At 33.8% G+C, this 16581-nt stretch overlaps 1 protein-coding gene across 2 annotated transcripts in view; it reads right to left on the reverse strand.

Annotated features, from left to right (window-relative positions):
• Positions 1-13990: 13990 nt before the first annotated feature.
• The window catches only part of BRINP3 (BMP/retinoic acid inducible neural specific 3), a 393483-nt gene continuing 390892 nt past the window's right edge, over positions 13991-16581 (reverse strand). For both annotated transcript variants that reach the window (XM_023203373.3, XM_023203374.2), the window contains one exon: positions 13991-15370. In XM_023203373.3, the coding sequence (XP_023059141.1) occupies positions 14254-15370 (1117 nt within the window). In that variant the 3' untranslated portion in view covers positions 13991-14253. The remainder of the gene's footprint in view (positions 15371-16581) is intronic.

Below are 16581 nucleotides of genomic sequence, written 5' to 3' on the forward strand. Positions count from 1 at the left end.
CATATTTTAAGCTTTTATTGAAAGTACAGGCTATTATAAGATGATAAAACAGAGAGGAGGCATTCTCTTTTATCTACAGTTAGAGCTAAGAATTGTTGTGGTATCTGTTTATGTAAAAATAAATTCAAAATCACCAATGGATGTCCATCCTCTTGAAGGCGTAGTATTTTGATTAGTTTTAAAAATAGTAGGCAATATGTACGAAACGAAAATGGGAAATCTATGTTCTATAGCTCCTTTTTATAGCTGTGTTATTTAATAAAAGTTTAGAAATGAGTAAACTTATAAAAAAACAGAAAATTTTTGAAGTAAAATGTAACCACTTTTCATTTCTGTGTCTTGTTTGAACACAGCATTAGATGCTAATTTGAAATGTATAGTTTTCACTAGATTTTGTGAAGATAGATACATATCTATAATGCCTCTGGGAAAACAAATTAAATGCTTTTAGCCACAAATGTAATCCTTTCAAATTCTCGTACATTCTGATATTGTACCAAGGTATTGATGTATATCATATCAGAATTTGACTAAGGAGAAATATGATTCAAGCCTTTTAAAATTATTTTTGTCTCACTGTAACTTTTTTCTCTTACCTTCACTCTGCTCATTTCAATGAGAAAGGATTTCCTTAGGATGCAAGGATGGAAGAAGGAAAGAGGACGCTCTTCCTTCTCTCCCTCATGTAGCCCGGGTATCTTTCAGGAAGAGAAGAGAACCAGGAATGCCGGCTCCCCTCTTTCTAGATGCATACTCATTCATCTTCAGTCTGTACCCCTTTGGATTGCATCCTGACCCCCCGGGGACTCTTTTGAAAATATGCCTTCTTTTTCATTTCTCCTCCTCAGCTCTCCCTACATGGATAGGTGATTATGTCTCCCTAATGTGGGACACTCCCCTCAGATGCATCCTCCAAACTGGAAAGAGGTAATTTCCAAAACCTTAAACTTGTTGACTTAGAACTGGGCTTGGGGAAGGGAACACAGAAACCCCACATGCCGGCATAAAGGTCTTGTCTTGTGTTTTCTTTTCCTTTCTTTTCTTTTCCTTTTCCTCTCCCTTCCTTCTCCTTCCTTTTTTTTTTTTTTTGACGTAGTCTCTCTGTGTCTCCGGGCTAGAGCGCAGTGGCATGATCTCAGCTCACTGTAGCCTCCCCTTCCTGGGTTAAACGATTCTCTTGCTTCAGCCTCCCGAGTAGCTGGGACTACAGACACAGCTAATTTTTGTATTTGTTAGTACAAATGGGATTGACCATGTTAGCCAGGATGGTCTTGATCTCTTGACCTTGTGATCTGCCTGCCTCGGCCTCCCAAAATGCTCGGATTACAGGCATGTGCCACTGCGCCCTGCCAGGGTAAAGGTGTGTGTTTGTTTTTTCCCTTCCCTTCCCTTCCCTTCCCTTCCCTTCCCTTCCCTTCCTTTTCTTTTCTTTTCTTTTCTTTTCCAGTCAGGCTTTTGCCCTCCCTCTCCCAGTACAAACTGGTAAAAGGCCTCAGAATTTTTCAGCTGCCCTTACCCCTCCCCTTGTTTCATTTTGATACATGTTTTCTCATAACCTGGTTTGTCTGTTCTTCCCTTCAGGCTATCAGACTCCAAACAGTCAGAGAACCAGAGCCTCTGACGATGGCTCCTGCTGCTGAGAGCCCTTAGGCCCCTGAGGGAGCTCTGACTGCCATTTCCTCAAAACGGCGCCCCCTTTTAGCAGGAAGCAGTTAAGATCTGTCTTCGTTCTTACCCTTATTCTAAGGACAGTTAGATGCGCTTCATTAGAGGGGGGTCAATGAGACAACCAGGTGCAAGGGATCCTGAGAATCGCCAATCAGCCTGCCCACTGAGGTGGAGCCTCCGAAGTTCACACATTTGTGAGGGAGGAGCCTGGCCCCTCCTCTTCCTGTGTGGAACGTGGGATTCCAACGCTGGGGCAGGAAGCAATCCAGCAGGGGACTCTGGCCGTGCAGAGGATCACTAGTTCCTCATTTTCTCCCTTTTCACACAATAAAATCCGTCTTATTCTTTTAGTGGCTGTGGGACAGACAAGAACACCATCTTTAGCTGAACTAAGGAAAAGTCCTGCAACACATCCATCCATATATACGAGGAGATAGGAAGAAAAGTATGTTAGATTTTTACTTTACTGTCCTCAACAGGGTGATAATGTGTTATATCATATTCCCCCGAATTTTGTCTTTACTGCCTAGAATATACCATGTATTCAGCATGATCTCTGATATTGATGTTAATGAGAATAATGAAGTCAGCTGAAGTGTATACAATATGCAAATTGTATATGTAACAATAATTTGGCATAACTGATATCAACATTAATGAAATTGTGTATCCTTAAATGAAACAAAATATCAGAGAAATATATCCTTATAAAGCAGGGTACAATGAATATAAGCTTGATCATATTAAAGGCAGTGTAGTACCACTTAAAGAAATAACTTTCTACTTGAAAGTTATTTACATAACTTTACATTATCTACTCAGTTTTAATTATACCTGTATAAATTAAGTAGTATGATAATACAAATTCAATTGTGTGGACACTAAATAACATAGAGTCAAATTTATATGATGACCTATTGAAAATGTATATATGTAATATTTGACATCTGACAATGATCTGCCTGCTTGATCTATTACTGCAAGAGAGGTGTTGAAACCTCAAACAATAATAGTAGTTTCCTTTTCAATTACATATACTTTTGCCTTATATGTTTTGATGCTCTATTGTTAGTTTGTCAGTTTGTTAAAGTTTGCTGTGTCTTCTTGGAGAATGGTCCCTTTTATCATTATGTAATGTTTATCTGACAATGTACCATAGCAAAAGAACCAAACATTGCAATAGCTTACATAAGCTAGAACTGTATTTCTATCTCACATAGTTACGCAGAAATTGGCCATTCCTCCAGTTACTTTAAGGATGACAGGTAGCTGTTTCATATTCCATGCCTGGCTTTTATCTTTTGATATTTACCTCTTCCTGACGTGATTTTTGTATTCAGCAAGTGGGGAAGGAATGAAAGTGCAAGGACTATGAACTCACCTTCCAATTAAGAGTATAGGGGCTAGGGTCCATTGATGTGCCAGCTAGGAGGTTGTTAAGGAGCCTGAACTTAGAAGGGTCACAACACTGGCTTAATACTTTGCTGTCACTTTCTTGAAATAAGTAACAATTTTGAACAAGGCTCTGCATTTTTATTTTGCATTGAACCCTGAAAATTATGTTGCTAGCCCTAAGAAAAATGACTGAGGCATGCATTTTCCCTTTCGAATTCTTACTGGCCAAAAATTTGGTTATATAACCACAACTTTGCCACATTAAATGCTTAAGAATGTATTCGCTTGCTGGCAACCAGGGAGAGCTAAAACTCAGGAGTTTGATATTAAAAGGAAGAAAGAATGCATATTGACTTACATCTAACAGTCTCAGCCAGTGTCCACGTTTTCCTTTTTTTGATTCTCAGAACCTAGCAATATGACAGTAGGTGGCTATAGTTTCTATTGAGGAAATAAATACATGACTGAAATACATGAAATAAATGAAATCAATAAAACAAACAAATTTTTTTAATTTTAGGTGGAGATGTATCATCAAAAGAACATTCGAAAATGAAATTGGCTCAGTCTAGTACCATTTATTATTAGATAAATATTTCCAAAGATTCAAAAGTACTTTCAAAATTCCTGGTTCACAACAGAGAAAAGCACGTAAGTAGTATGTCTATGGAGCTCAATTTCCAGAAGGATAAATAATGTTTGGTCAAATTATGTGATACAGAGGTACAAAAATCTCACACTCTTTAATTACTGGAGAATGTATTAAGTTTCTCCTGGTAAAAGTGGTCTTAACTTGGACACATTTCTGTGTCATACCATTTTACTGTAATCACTTTAACTAAGAGTAATACGTTTTCTAAAAATAATGTTAGGACAATTACATGTGATTCTGGGTTCCCAGATAATAGATTATTGCTGATGAAATTAACATAAATACAAACATTTTATCAATATAGAGTCATTTGGTACAAAGGAAAACAAGCAGAGGTGTCAAAATGATCACTGTTGTTTGCTATTACTACTGCATAAAGTAACTGATGGTCAGTTTGATTACTTAGTATACGGAATAAGGAATTTAGAAATAAGGAATTTAGAAAAAGCTGCATAAAAGAGTTACGTAAAAGAGTTTGAAGGTATCAAAAGTGTACAAGATTTGCATTTGTGAAAAATATCCTTATAAAAGCCATTTTGTCCCTGCTACATTACTGAATAAATACAGCATTTGAGTAATTTGTAAATTGTAAATTTTATGCTCATTACTATGAAAATACATTAGAGTACTTAGATGTTGAATTGGAGGATACATGAGCAGAAAAGTAATGCATAGAAGGCATTATTTTGTTAGTTAGAGTGAAGGCTGAACAAAAATAAAAAGAGACTTTAATTATAAAGACTCAGGAAATAAATTTATTTCATTTTTCTTGTTCTGAAGCCTGTTTCTTCAGCAATGAATATAGCTACTTCAACCTTCTTTTGATTGATATTAGCACAGTATATATTTTTCTATCCCTTTTAAGTTGAATTTTTATATAAGTGGACTTCTTTTGGAAAATATATAGTGGGATCTTTTTTGTTGATTATGACAATCTGAGCTAATGATAGTATTTAGACCATTTATATTTAAATTGATTGTTGAAATACATAGATTAATGTCTACTATGTTTCTAATTGTTGTATATTTATTGTACTTAATCTCCACGTTTCCCACTTCTTCCTTTTCTGCTTTTAATAGAGAATTTTTACCATCTTATCTTATCTTTTTTAGCATATCAGTTTTAGCATATATTGCTTTAAAATATATACTTCAGTGAACGTTCTTGAGTTTATAATACATTTTTTAAACTATCTTACCTCCAACTTTAAATAATACTATAAGGCATCACGTTAGTACAGGTATGTTGTAACAGAGTGATTAGTAAATATTTTCTAGATTTTTTTAAGTTGAAAATAAAATCTATTCAACTGTTAAATCTATTAAACTACTTAAGAATTTAGCATAGATGATTATAGACTGGAATATTCTGCAAAATTAGTGGCCACAAAGTAAATAACAATTAAGAATTACATAATAGACATTATATAATTTATATGTATTTTATAAACTATGTTATAACTTACTAGAATTTTCTGTCCAAGGGAAACAAGACAATATCATAAACCAGTGTATAGATTATGAGTTTCCGAAACATAACTGAAATAAAACATTTTACACATTTCCACCACTTCCGCATAAGTAATACATAAAACACTTTCTAAATATTGTAATCTATTTCACATAATTTATAAGTACAATCTTCTGCATTTAAATGATTTGAGTATAATATTTTTATTAGTCTTAGTGTTTAAAAAATCTTAAGAAAGATATGCTTTTATACTTATTTAATCTATGTGAGTCATCATATAAATATTAGAGAATCTGGCTGGGTGTGGTGGCTCATTCCTATAATCCTAACACTTTGTGAGGCCAAGGCAGGTGGATCACCTAAGGTCAGGGGTTAGACACCAGCCTGCCCAACGTGGTGAAACCGCATCTCTACTAAAAATACAAAAATTAGCCAGATGTGGTGGGGGGTGCCTGTAATCCCAGCTACATGGGAGGCTGAGACAGGGAGAATTGTTTGAACCCAGAAGGCAGAGGTTGCAGTGAGCTGAGATTGCACACTGCACTCCAGCCTGGGTGACAGAGGGAGACTCCATCTTGAAATAATTAATTAATTAATTAATTAATTAATTAATTAATTAATTAAAATTAGAGAATCTGAAAATACAGGAAGTGATGTAACAAGGGTAAATTGTACTTTAAAAAGTAAAATTTGCTACCGTGTTTTATAAATTATTGATACTACTTTATCTTATTAGCCTCAAAGTAAAGGAGGATTGTCTACTGCAGAAAATAACAAATATCAATCACTTTCAAGTGAATTATAAAATAATACCTAATAATAAAGCAACAATTTGGGTAATTGTGGTTTCACTTAAAATATTTTGTTTGCAATATTAAAGGTATTATCTTATGTTGTATGGAAATCAATAAAATGAATTTCTTGAGTTAGTTGCTCATTTTCTATCCTCTTTTTGTGTAGGATAGTACGGACAGCTCCCTAAGGAAAACTTATCTAAATTTATATTTGTGATATATTTTTGAATTGTCTTCCTTTCCTATTAAAATGAAGTATGTTAGGTGAATGATGCTGTGAAATCAGCCATATGTTGTTGATATAATGATGGAAGAATATGGACAAGTGCTATTGAAATGGTCCAATGATGCTGTTTTAATTTAGAAAAAGGAAGAATATAACAGATTTTATAGCATTGGCTCTTAGCTGTATTTATTTTAACCTTACTGTAATATAAGTTATGCACAAGGCTAAAACATTTACACAGAGGAACTATTTTTGTAGAATCTTTAAATTCAGAATCCCTTTTTTTGTGTCATCCATTCAAGGAACCAATATGTGTTGGACTTATAAAGTGTAGTGGGTACAGGGACCACTGATTTCAGGCTTTTCAATAACTGTACATAGTAAAGGCTTAAAGAAAGAATATGATTATGTATAGTTCTGCCTTCTATGAACTTGAAGTCTAATAGAGAAACTTAGGTAAGAAACTAAGCACAGCTGACTATCAAAATGACTTTATTAACATTTTCACATTGTTGCAATTGGAGTATAAAAGCAATGGTTCATTTTGTTATCCAAAAGATGAATAATAAATTCAAATGTGCTGTGATATTTTATCAGGCTCATGAATTAGAATTATTATTATTTATCATCCTCATCTTCATCATTATAAATGGAAGACAAGGGTGTGGGATAGAAGAGTGTTGCAGGCAGAAGGCAGGAAGCTATGTAAGAAAAAAAGTCTGGAGACATGAAAGAGTATTCCATCTTTGCACTAAAAACCTTTTGTATAGTTAGATTTAGTTTGCAGTGAAATAAATACGATTGAAGAGAAGGATAGAGAAATAGCCAAGGATGGCATTATGAAAAGAATTACATGCCAACTAACAAGTTAGATACCTATCTTATTGAAAAATAAATAACAGATTTATATTTTAAAAGATTTGCATTGTCAATGTTCACTCTTGTGACTGGGTAAAGCATGGATTGGAAAGGATTCAAGGGGAATGAGAGGAAAAATATATATTTTAGATTTTCATCAGTACAGCAATGTCAGTAATTAAAAAAATAAAAGCTCCCTAATAAACACATAAAACTGACAGATTAGATCAACAACTACCCTTTTAAGCAAAGCTAACAAGGATGAAAGCACAAGAAAACATCAGAACTCAAAAATGAAGCAGAAATTCAACCTTGAGATAATGGAGGATGTGTGGGTAAGATAATGACAGAAAAAGAGAAAAATTCCAGTCTTGCTAACCAAGGAGTGTATAGGTTTGAATCACTGTGTAGGACATCAGGAGAGGCTTTACTATATCTAAGTAGATAACAAAGATAATGAAAGTATATAAACAAAAATGTATAAAATGCAGAAAATGAAGTTGAATTGAGATGACAGGAGAGTCTCCCCATCTAGAGAAAGTTTCCTCACAGGTGGGGCTGCTCGCTCACGTGAAACAAGAAGAGTGAGAAAGTCACACACTGAAGCTGCACTTGCAGCAAGTATCGATGGGCCACATGTGACTATTGAGCCCTTAAAAACTGTATCTGGGCACAGTGGCAGGTGCCTGTAATATCAGCTACTCAGGAGGCTGAGGCAGGAGAATTGCTTGAACCCAGGAGGCGGATGTTGCAATGAGCCGAGATCACACCACTGAACTCTGAACTCTAGCCTGGGCTACAGAGCAAGACTCCTTCTCAAAAAAAAAAAAAAAAAAAAAAAAAAAATGAAAAGAAAGAAAAAGGCAAAACTGAGCTGGGAATAAATGCACACTACATTTCCAAGACTTGGGACAAAAGTATATATAATGACCCTAGTAATAATAGTTCATATTGATTACATCTGAAATTATATCTTAAATATATTGGTTTAATTAAAATAGATGAATAATAATAAAGAATAAAGAATATAGAATAATAAATAATAATAATACAGAATAATAAAGAAAAATTCAAATGTGCTGTGATGTTTTATCAGACTCACGAATTATAATTATTATTATTATTTATCATCCTCATCATCATTATAAATGGAAGACAAGGGTGTGGGATAGAAGAGTATTGCAGGCACAAGGCAGGATGCTATGTAAGAAAAAACATTTCTTCTGGCTTTTCTTTCACTTTTAACAAAAAAGTGGCTACAGGAAAATTTGAGATTACATGTATGGCTTGCATTATATTTCTGTTCAGCAGCTCTTTCTGAGAGAACAATCTTTTAACACTAGAGATCTCCACAGCTAGCACTCATATTATTATTTGTTGATGGTGTTAACACTGTAAGCCACTAGAATTTATTCCTTGCTTTTGTTTTAAGATGTAAATCTTATTTTTGAATCCTCATTTCCAAACAGAAAATCAAACCCAAGTTAGAAAAACTGTATTCCCTTTAACCTATTAAAATGAAATTGTATTACCTAATGCTATTTTTATACATTCTTACTATATTTCTGATGTTTTAAATTATTATTTTATATAAATTTTAATATCTGTTGATGAACATTTCTGCTAATTGATCTTATTTTCCAATTGGTTTATTTGTTCACAACAGTTTGTTTTCCCAAACACATTTTAAAATAATTATGACATATTTGTAATTATAAAAATTTCTATTAAGGTCTTCTTTAATGGAAAGTAAACTTAAAAATTACTTTAGAAGTGGGAGGCTGAGGCGGACGGATCACGAGGTCAGGAGATCTAGACCATCCTGGCTAACAGGGTGAAACCCTGTCTCTACTAAAAACTCCAAATATTAGCTGGGTGTTGTGGCGAGCATCTTTAGTCCCAACTACTCAGGAGGCTGAGGCAGGAGAATGATGTGAACCCGGGAGGAGGAGCTTGCAGTGAGCCGAGATCCTGCCACTGTACTCCAGACTGGGTGACAGATCAAGATTCCGCCTCAAAAAAAAATTTATAATAATAATAAAATAAAATGACTTTAGAAGTGATATCTGTTGCAGTATTGGTGTATTCTTCTAACAGCATAATGCGTATTTCCAAAACTGTCAGTTTAGTTTTATACTTTTTCATAATTTCATTGTTTATTTCTTATATTTAACTTATATTTTCATCTACTTTATGATTTATTCTTCTGCGTTAGAATTTTCAAACTTACGATGGAAGAAATGTTCAACTGTATTAAAAATAAGAATGTAATATTTTATTTTATTCTACAAAAAATGAGAGCTTTCCTTGTTTCCATTAAAAATTTGTTAGAGGTTTATTTACAAGAATTTTAAACACTTATTACATGTATTTTTTAATAATAGTTTATTGCTTATTATCCTAGATCTCTAAAATATCTAGTATTTAATGTGCATAAGTGAATATTTACTCTTTCATTTTTCCTGTATTTTATAATTTTAATGGTTTAAAATGAATATATATTTAGTTTTAAAACTGCCCATTACCATAAAATACAAACAAAACCAAAAGTATGAGATACATTTTAAATACTTTCATGTAAACTAATGAAACTGATTTCTGTTTTCCGTAGTAAATACATTTTTAAGTAGTACTGATGTTTGAGTGTTATTAAGTGTTATGTAGCTTTCTATTATTGCTACAAATATTTTATATGGACCTCATTTTTTCCCATACTTATTCATTCTTGCACTTTTGAAGTCCTTTTCATGAGTGTTTTGTGTCCATAATGATGCTGGACAGAGGGAGTGACAAGTCAGAAACCTGTGATAAGATTACTCTTACCTGGAAATGTTCGTATTTGCAATGCTCTCAGAATAGTGCCTTACTCATGCTAAGTATTGCGCATCTATTCAATTATTCACATATTATGTACTATAGTTATTATATGATAGCCATATTCTGTCATCGTAGAATAAAATAGTACTTCAATCATTCATTGGTTAATCTGATTGCTAGCGCACAGCAGAATTTCAAGAGTAATATTTTTGCTTCACTTTGAATTTCATTTATATGTACTAGTTTACTACACTTGGCTGCCATGTCCTAAGTATCAAATAATTTGACATGGATATTCTAATTTACCAGTTATTCATAGTTCATTAAGGTAGCTAATGTTGCCTTCATGTAAAAGAAACGGAGATGTTTGTAAAAATGTCCTGCTAACTAAGATGTGCTTGCCAAATATTGGAATTATTAAACTGACTGAATTATAATTCTTGAAATTATTAGACTAGGAAAGACTAGACATAGAATTACAAATCTGATCTCATAGGTGGAAGAAAGAAAGAATGTCAATAGCAACAGCATAAATAGATGGTATAGTAAATAGGAATGACAAAGCGTAAACTCTCAAGTTTTAAAAATTCAACTGACTGGATTATACTTCCTAAGGATACTAGCATATGTGAGTCAAATGATAAATATTATACTTAAAGCTAGAGGGAAAATGTCTAAGTTTGCTAAATGATTATTTTTCTACTACAATCATCCAGGCACAAACTCAGAGTGGTACTGTTATCATAGTATGGTTTGGTTTATTTAAAATGTTCTTTTCATTTGTCTCATTGACTTGGAAAACCTGCATGTAGCCTCTTAAAATTTTATACCAAGTTTATTATGTAAAAGGTGTCTTTTCTATTTGGTTTCCAAAACTTTTCACTTTCCTTCCAGTTGAATTCCTGTATTCTATAACTTCTACTTTAGCAAGTACATATAGTCTTATTTTGCTCTTGAGTTTTATCAAATGGGTTATTTTATTCAATGAATATATTTTATATCTGTTCAAAATGAAGAGCTTTTCAATGTGCACAATGAAGAGAACAAAAGAAGGTCTCTGTAGAATTATAGAACAGTCCATGCTCCTGGTTCATTCCAAGCTGTTTCTTCGCATTTTGAGAATAACCACAAAGACAGGGCAGGGTGGGGGAGAGAGAGAGAGCAAGAGTGAGAGAGAGAGAGGAAGAGAGAGAGAAGAGAAAATGAATCATCTTGTATTATTGAAATGCACCTGAGACCATCAGCTATTTCTGCATTTTCAATTTTATTTCTTTGAGCTCAGAGTGAACATTTGGAAACAGATTCACTTTGCAAAAATGCAACTTGAGATTCCAGAGATTGCTAGTCAAGTCACACTGTCATGGTCATCAAAATAGTTGGTGCAGTAAGAGATGTTCCTAGAGGAAATGTATTCACAATAAATTTTTGATTTTCAGAATTTCAGGTACTATTGAATTTATTAACTTCAAGATAAATTTAGAGGCATGAATTTGTGGATATCAAGAATCTAAATGAAGTAAAATGTCCCATTTTTGAAACATGATTTCAAATATATCTTTTGTTCTAAATAAGGTTTTGACAATAAAATTTATATTGAAAATTTAAAAATAAAAGTTTTTATTAAAAGTACCCAAATTCCTAAAACAACAGTGAGCGAAAATGTTTGTATATAAGCCAATTCATGAAAAATTAAATGTTTTTGAACTGCATTTTTCTTATACATTGGTAATTCATGTTGTATTAACTTAGATTATTAATATAGTCTATTTCTTATTGGACATTTCTTAATAGGTGGTAATATGTGAGAAATGGAAACATAAAATATGTTTATGTTTTAGTCATGTATCCTCTAAATCTATATATCCCTGTAGAATTTGCTTGGAATGTTTATGTAGATTGTATTAATGTTATTTTAGACACAACATTCAGAAAAAGGTATTGCTATTACTTCTCTCCTTTCCGGAGAAACTTTGACTCAGAGATATCAAACACTCACTGACAGAGCACTAAAAGAGCTGGAGCTCCTTTTATTTTATTGAATAGGACCTTTGTGACAAGACTTGCCAGACATGAGGAGTCCCAGGATAAGACCCAGTTATGAACTTTCTTACCTGTGGTCATAGGTCTTCTTTCTCACATGGCGGCCAGGAATAAGTTAGCTGTGCAATAAAAGAAGTAGCACTCCTGATAATTTCTTTTAAGTACAATGTAATTAATATTCTTCAGAGTCCATCGGTAATTGTGCATGTTGCTCAGATGATTTCCGGGTGTCAAGGCTCTAGATAGCTGGACCTTCAAGACTCTTCTGGAAAAGGTTCTGGAGGCATCTCTGACTTTTATAGTATGTGTCTTTTGAAACATAGTGTTTATGTTTGATAAGCTTGGTCACCCTGTGGATGACTAATTGTGTATGATCAATGCCGGCTTTATATAATATTTTGGATGTACTGTGAGTGTGTGTCATATAATGTTTACTGATTTAGACCTCAATTTCTTAGGTTACTCCTGTTTCACCATAAGCCATTGCATGAAATAAAATTAAATACAGAAATACGATGGTTCAGTTAATGCTCAGTGGTGCAACAAAAAGAGGACAAATTTGTTCCAGAGAAGTCTATATTGGAATCTTGATCTTTCAACTTAGTTTGTGATCTTGGGGAGCTTGATAAGCCACCATGAACCTTTGTTATTTTCACCAAGAAAATGAGAATGATAATTTATAACTTAGTGCTATTGTCAGAATTAAACAAAAATAATGATTTCTATGATACCAGAAAGATGGTGTTTAATACTATTATAAATTTTCTGTTGAATGACCTACTATGACAGAAATTAATATTTTTAAAAAAATCAGCTAACTGAAGTAAGACATTCAGCTACACATATATTAGGTGGAAGAACAATTCTTTGCTTATGGTGTATTGGTTATTTTCTGTCTGAACTGTCTTTTGCTCTTAAATGCTTAGGAATTAAAAATAACCCAAGAATCAAGAATGGCTGTATTCTAACGTTTGTTCTATCAGTTCTTTTTTTCATCCATGCCATGGGGTTCTTTCTCTGTGCCCTGAGAAATGCCTTCATGACCAACAGGAAAGCTGGCATGGCCTGGACGATGGTTTTGGTTAAGTAATAAGAAAATATTTATAAGCTATCTAGAATAGAGCTGAGTGATAAATAGCAAAAAAAAAAAAAAAAAAAAAAAAAAAAAAAAAAAAAAAAAAAAAAAACACACACACACACATTTTATAGATATGGTCACATAGTTAAACATAAATGAAATTCAAGTTTACAGAAAAAACTAATAATATATCTAATATTATTTCATGAGTAAATGGGAACTTAATTTTCAGATCAACATTTTGAACTAAAATTGGTTTCATATTGAACTCATTTTCTCCTCAAAATATTTTTAGTAATATGAGCTTCTCTGGGAGAGGGAAACAAATCTATTTACACTTGAACTAGTTATTTGAACATTTATTTTATACTATTAATTTACAATCTGTGAACTCTAGAATGTTTTATTGACACAGATAAAGTGCTGGAATAACTAGGTTTTCAGGACTTGAAATTAAAATAATTGTGCCAAGTGCGCTGATTACTGGTTCCTAGAATGTAGAAAGGGAAGGAGAAAGCAAGCAAGTTGCTAAGGAAATTAAGGGTTTGCTTTCTCCATGATATGCCTTATTATCACACTGATTTTTTTGTATGTTTGCCAAAATGTTCTGATATTTAAGAATTAGTTTATCTGAATACTTTAATTATAATTATGTCTCTAGTACAGGTAATAAACATACTACTGTCGTTGTTCTGTTAACCATAAAAAAAACAAAAACAAAACAAACAAACAAAAAACAATAGTAAGTATCCTATCTAGTTGGGTTTTCCATAAAGATAATTGAAAGAGACCTTCAAATGTTTCCATTAAAGAGTCTTGGTGAATTTTTCCCCAGGTTCTAACAAACTATACCAAAATAGAACTCATTTCATGGAAAAAAAGAATCCCACAGCACTTCTTTTTAATAACTGTTCAGCTACAAAATTTTATTGGTATCTTTTTATGTTCCCGCTAGAGGATGTAATGCACAAAAGCATTGCCACGGAACATATAAAATTACAAATGAAATTTATTGTAAAAAGTAGAATGTCTTCTAGACTGGTGTCAGTATTTATTTCATTCATAAACCAAAACTGCAGTATAATATATTCATTGTCAGCAAGTTCATGTGTTTAAATTTCCATCCAATGTTATTGACTGATATAAGACAGATATTGAAAAGACAATTTAAATTTACTCTTCCAAACATAAACTGTTCCACAAAAGCACTGTAAAAACTCCTTCAAGATTTTGGGTTGTGCTTGACATTTATGGTTAACTACATAATTTGGTCGTGTCATAATCCATTGTGTTTGGCAATTTGGCATTAAACGCCTGAAGAGCAGATTGGATCCTCACCACCTCACTAGTAGACAGCTTGAGTCTATGACGAAGCAAGCAAGAGAAAAGATCTAGACGACGCTGACCAGGTGGGGAGAGTTTATTTACACGGTCTCTGATCTCTAGTAGTTGCAAAAGTGCTGAGTCCTGGGATCCCTGAGTATAGGGGTAGTCCAGCTGCAAAATCAGGTCCCGAATTGCTTCAGGGTCAAAGTGCATGCTGTAGCCAAACACTTGAATGTTATTGATTTTCATATAGCCCAGGTTCCGGGAAGGGTCAATAAACTCCAGAGGTTCGTAGTAAATGCTCTCATTACCATTGGGGCCGTTGGACTTGATTCGGCTCCTCAGGTAGATGTGTACTGTCTCAAAAAATGTCTTCCATTTGTTCCCCAGAGTTAATGTCCAGTTATAACACTGCAGGGGGAGGTCCAACTTAGTCCGCTCCCAGTCTGGAAAGCTGTTTTCATTCACAGGCATAAACCAGCTCTCAGAGTGGCTGCCTCCGAAGGGATTGACGTAAACAGCCAACACTGGCTCCAAGGTGCTGTTTTTAGTTAAGCAAATCTGTAAAGAGAGACCCAAAATCATATGGACCAGACTTGACTTGTACTTATTACTCTTCAAGGTGAGGAGCATCCGCTTACGCCAGGAGGGATCAAACCAGCTATTGAGGCGCATGTCATTGCTGATAAAAATGGCATGGACTTCTATTCGTCTGTCCGTTTTCTGCAGCAGATATTTCATCTCGAGATCTTGCAGGTCAGTTTCAAAGCCAATATAGTGATCGGTGGACTCGGCGACTTCAGGCTTGCAGAGCCCCTGGCTGAGCATGTAGCCAGTGTTGCAGGTGCCACATCGGGTGCGGTTGTCTGGTGCGCATGTCAGGCAAGCGGAGGCGTCTCCTACTGTGCAGGGCAGGAACGCGGTGCAGACCACCTGGTCGTTCGGACACGTGCACGAGTGCGTCTCTTCTGAAAAGCTGCCTAGGAGGCCGTTCTCATTGCAGTAGAGAAAAGATTGGATGCGAGTAAGCCAGTAGGTTGAGGTTCTAGAAATACAAAACAAAACGAAGCTACATAAATACAAAGTTATTTTGTGTACTGCGGTAAACCTTAGCTCAGAAATCTTCACTATCATTTCTTCAGGTTATCTCCAGCCAGTAATTTAAATGAAATAAAATATTCATAGAACTTATAATTAGACTATATAATACAAACACACACGTGTGTGTATATTCCATTTATCACTGCGCAAAACAAGATTAGAGCTATACTTGATCTGAACTGCAATGCGTTTCTAAATATGTGATATCTTCTAAAGAGATTGCATGCTATTTCATTAGTGCACATGGAAGATGATTGTAGATAAAAATAGGTCATTATTGTTTTGAAATATCAAGAAGAAAGGTAAGTGATTTTATCATAAAATATCTGTAGGAGAATTAGAGCATATAAATGGTGATTGTTCATTCATTTACTCTTAGCTTCATAGACCACTAGTGTTGCAGGAAGCATGAATAGAAAGTAAAAGAAAAATGAAAGAAAAACAAACAGCTCTAAATTGTCAGTCAGTGTATTTAGATACTAGGGTTGTCATCAACATTGAAAGAACAAGTACCCACTCAAAAAGATCATATTATTAAAACATGCTTGAATTTATTCTTACAGGCTGTTCAAGAAAATAGTTGAAAATATCTCATTAAAATCAACAAGCTCCTTCAATAAGGGGTAAGTGTGTTAGTTTACTGTGTTTGATTTGAGTCATTAACATTTTTTTTTTTTTTTTCTCATCAGGTTAATCATGATTCCAATTTCAAATCTCACTTTTCTGATTTTCTCATGTTATTTAAACCATTTTGGTGTTTTAAAACCAGTAAAATAATGAAGAAAGAGCAATGGCCTTGTAGTAACACAATTCCTTGGTTTTAGTTTGTTGCTTTCTCATACTGGATGTATGATCATGGGAAAAGTTGCACAGCATCTATAACACACAGTTCTCTCATGTGAAAAATGGGAATAGTAATATTCTCCAGGTTGAGATTTTGTGACAAATAAGTTAGGGTCAAACTCTATGCATGTACTTAGAATATTGCAAAGTGTCTGTTTCACAGTAGATACACAACAATTCTATTTTTGGTATTCTTATGATTTTTTGGTGTTCACATTTAATACATTTGGGATTTCCTGCAAAATATATATGCTGCACTCAGTCCTTTAAATATCTGCTTACTGTTTTTCATAGTGCCTTTTTCTGCTTAAG

This window comes from Piliocolobus tephrosceles, chromosome 1, assembly GCF_002776525.5.
Source record: "Piliocolobus tephrosceles isolate RC106 chromosome 1, ASM277652v3, whole genome shotgun sequence".
NCBI lineage: Eukaryota > Metazoa > Chordata > Mammalia > Primates > Cercopithecidae > Piliocolobus > Piliocolobus tephrosceles.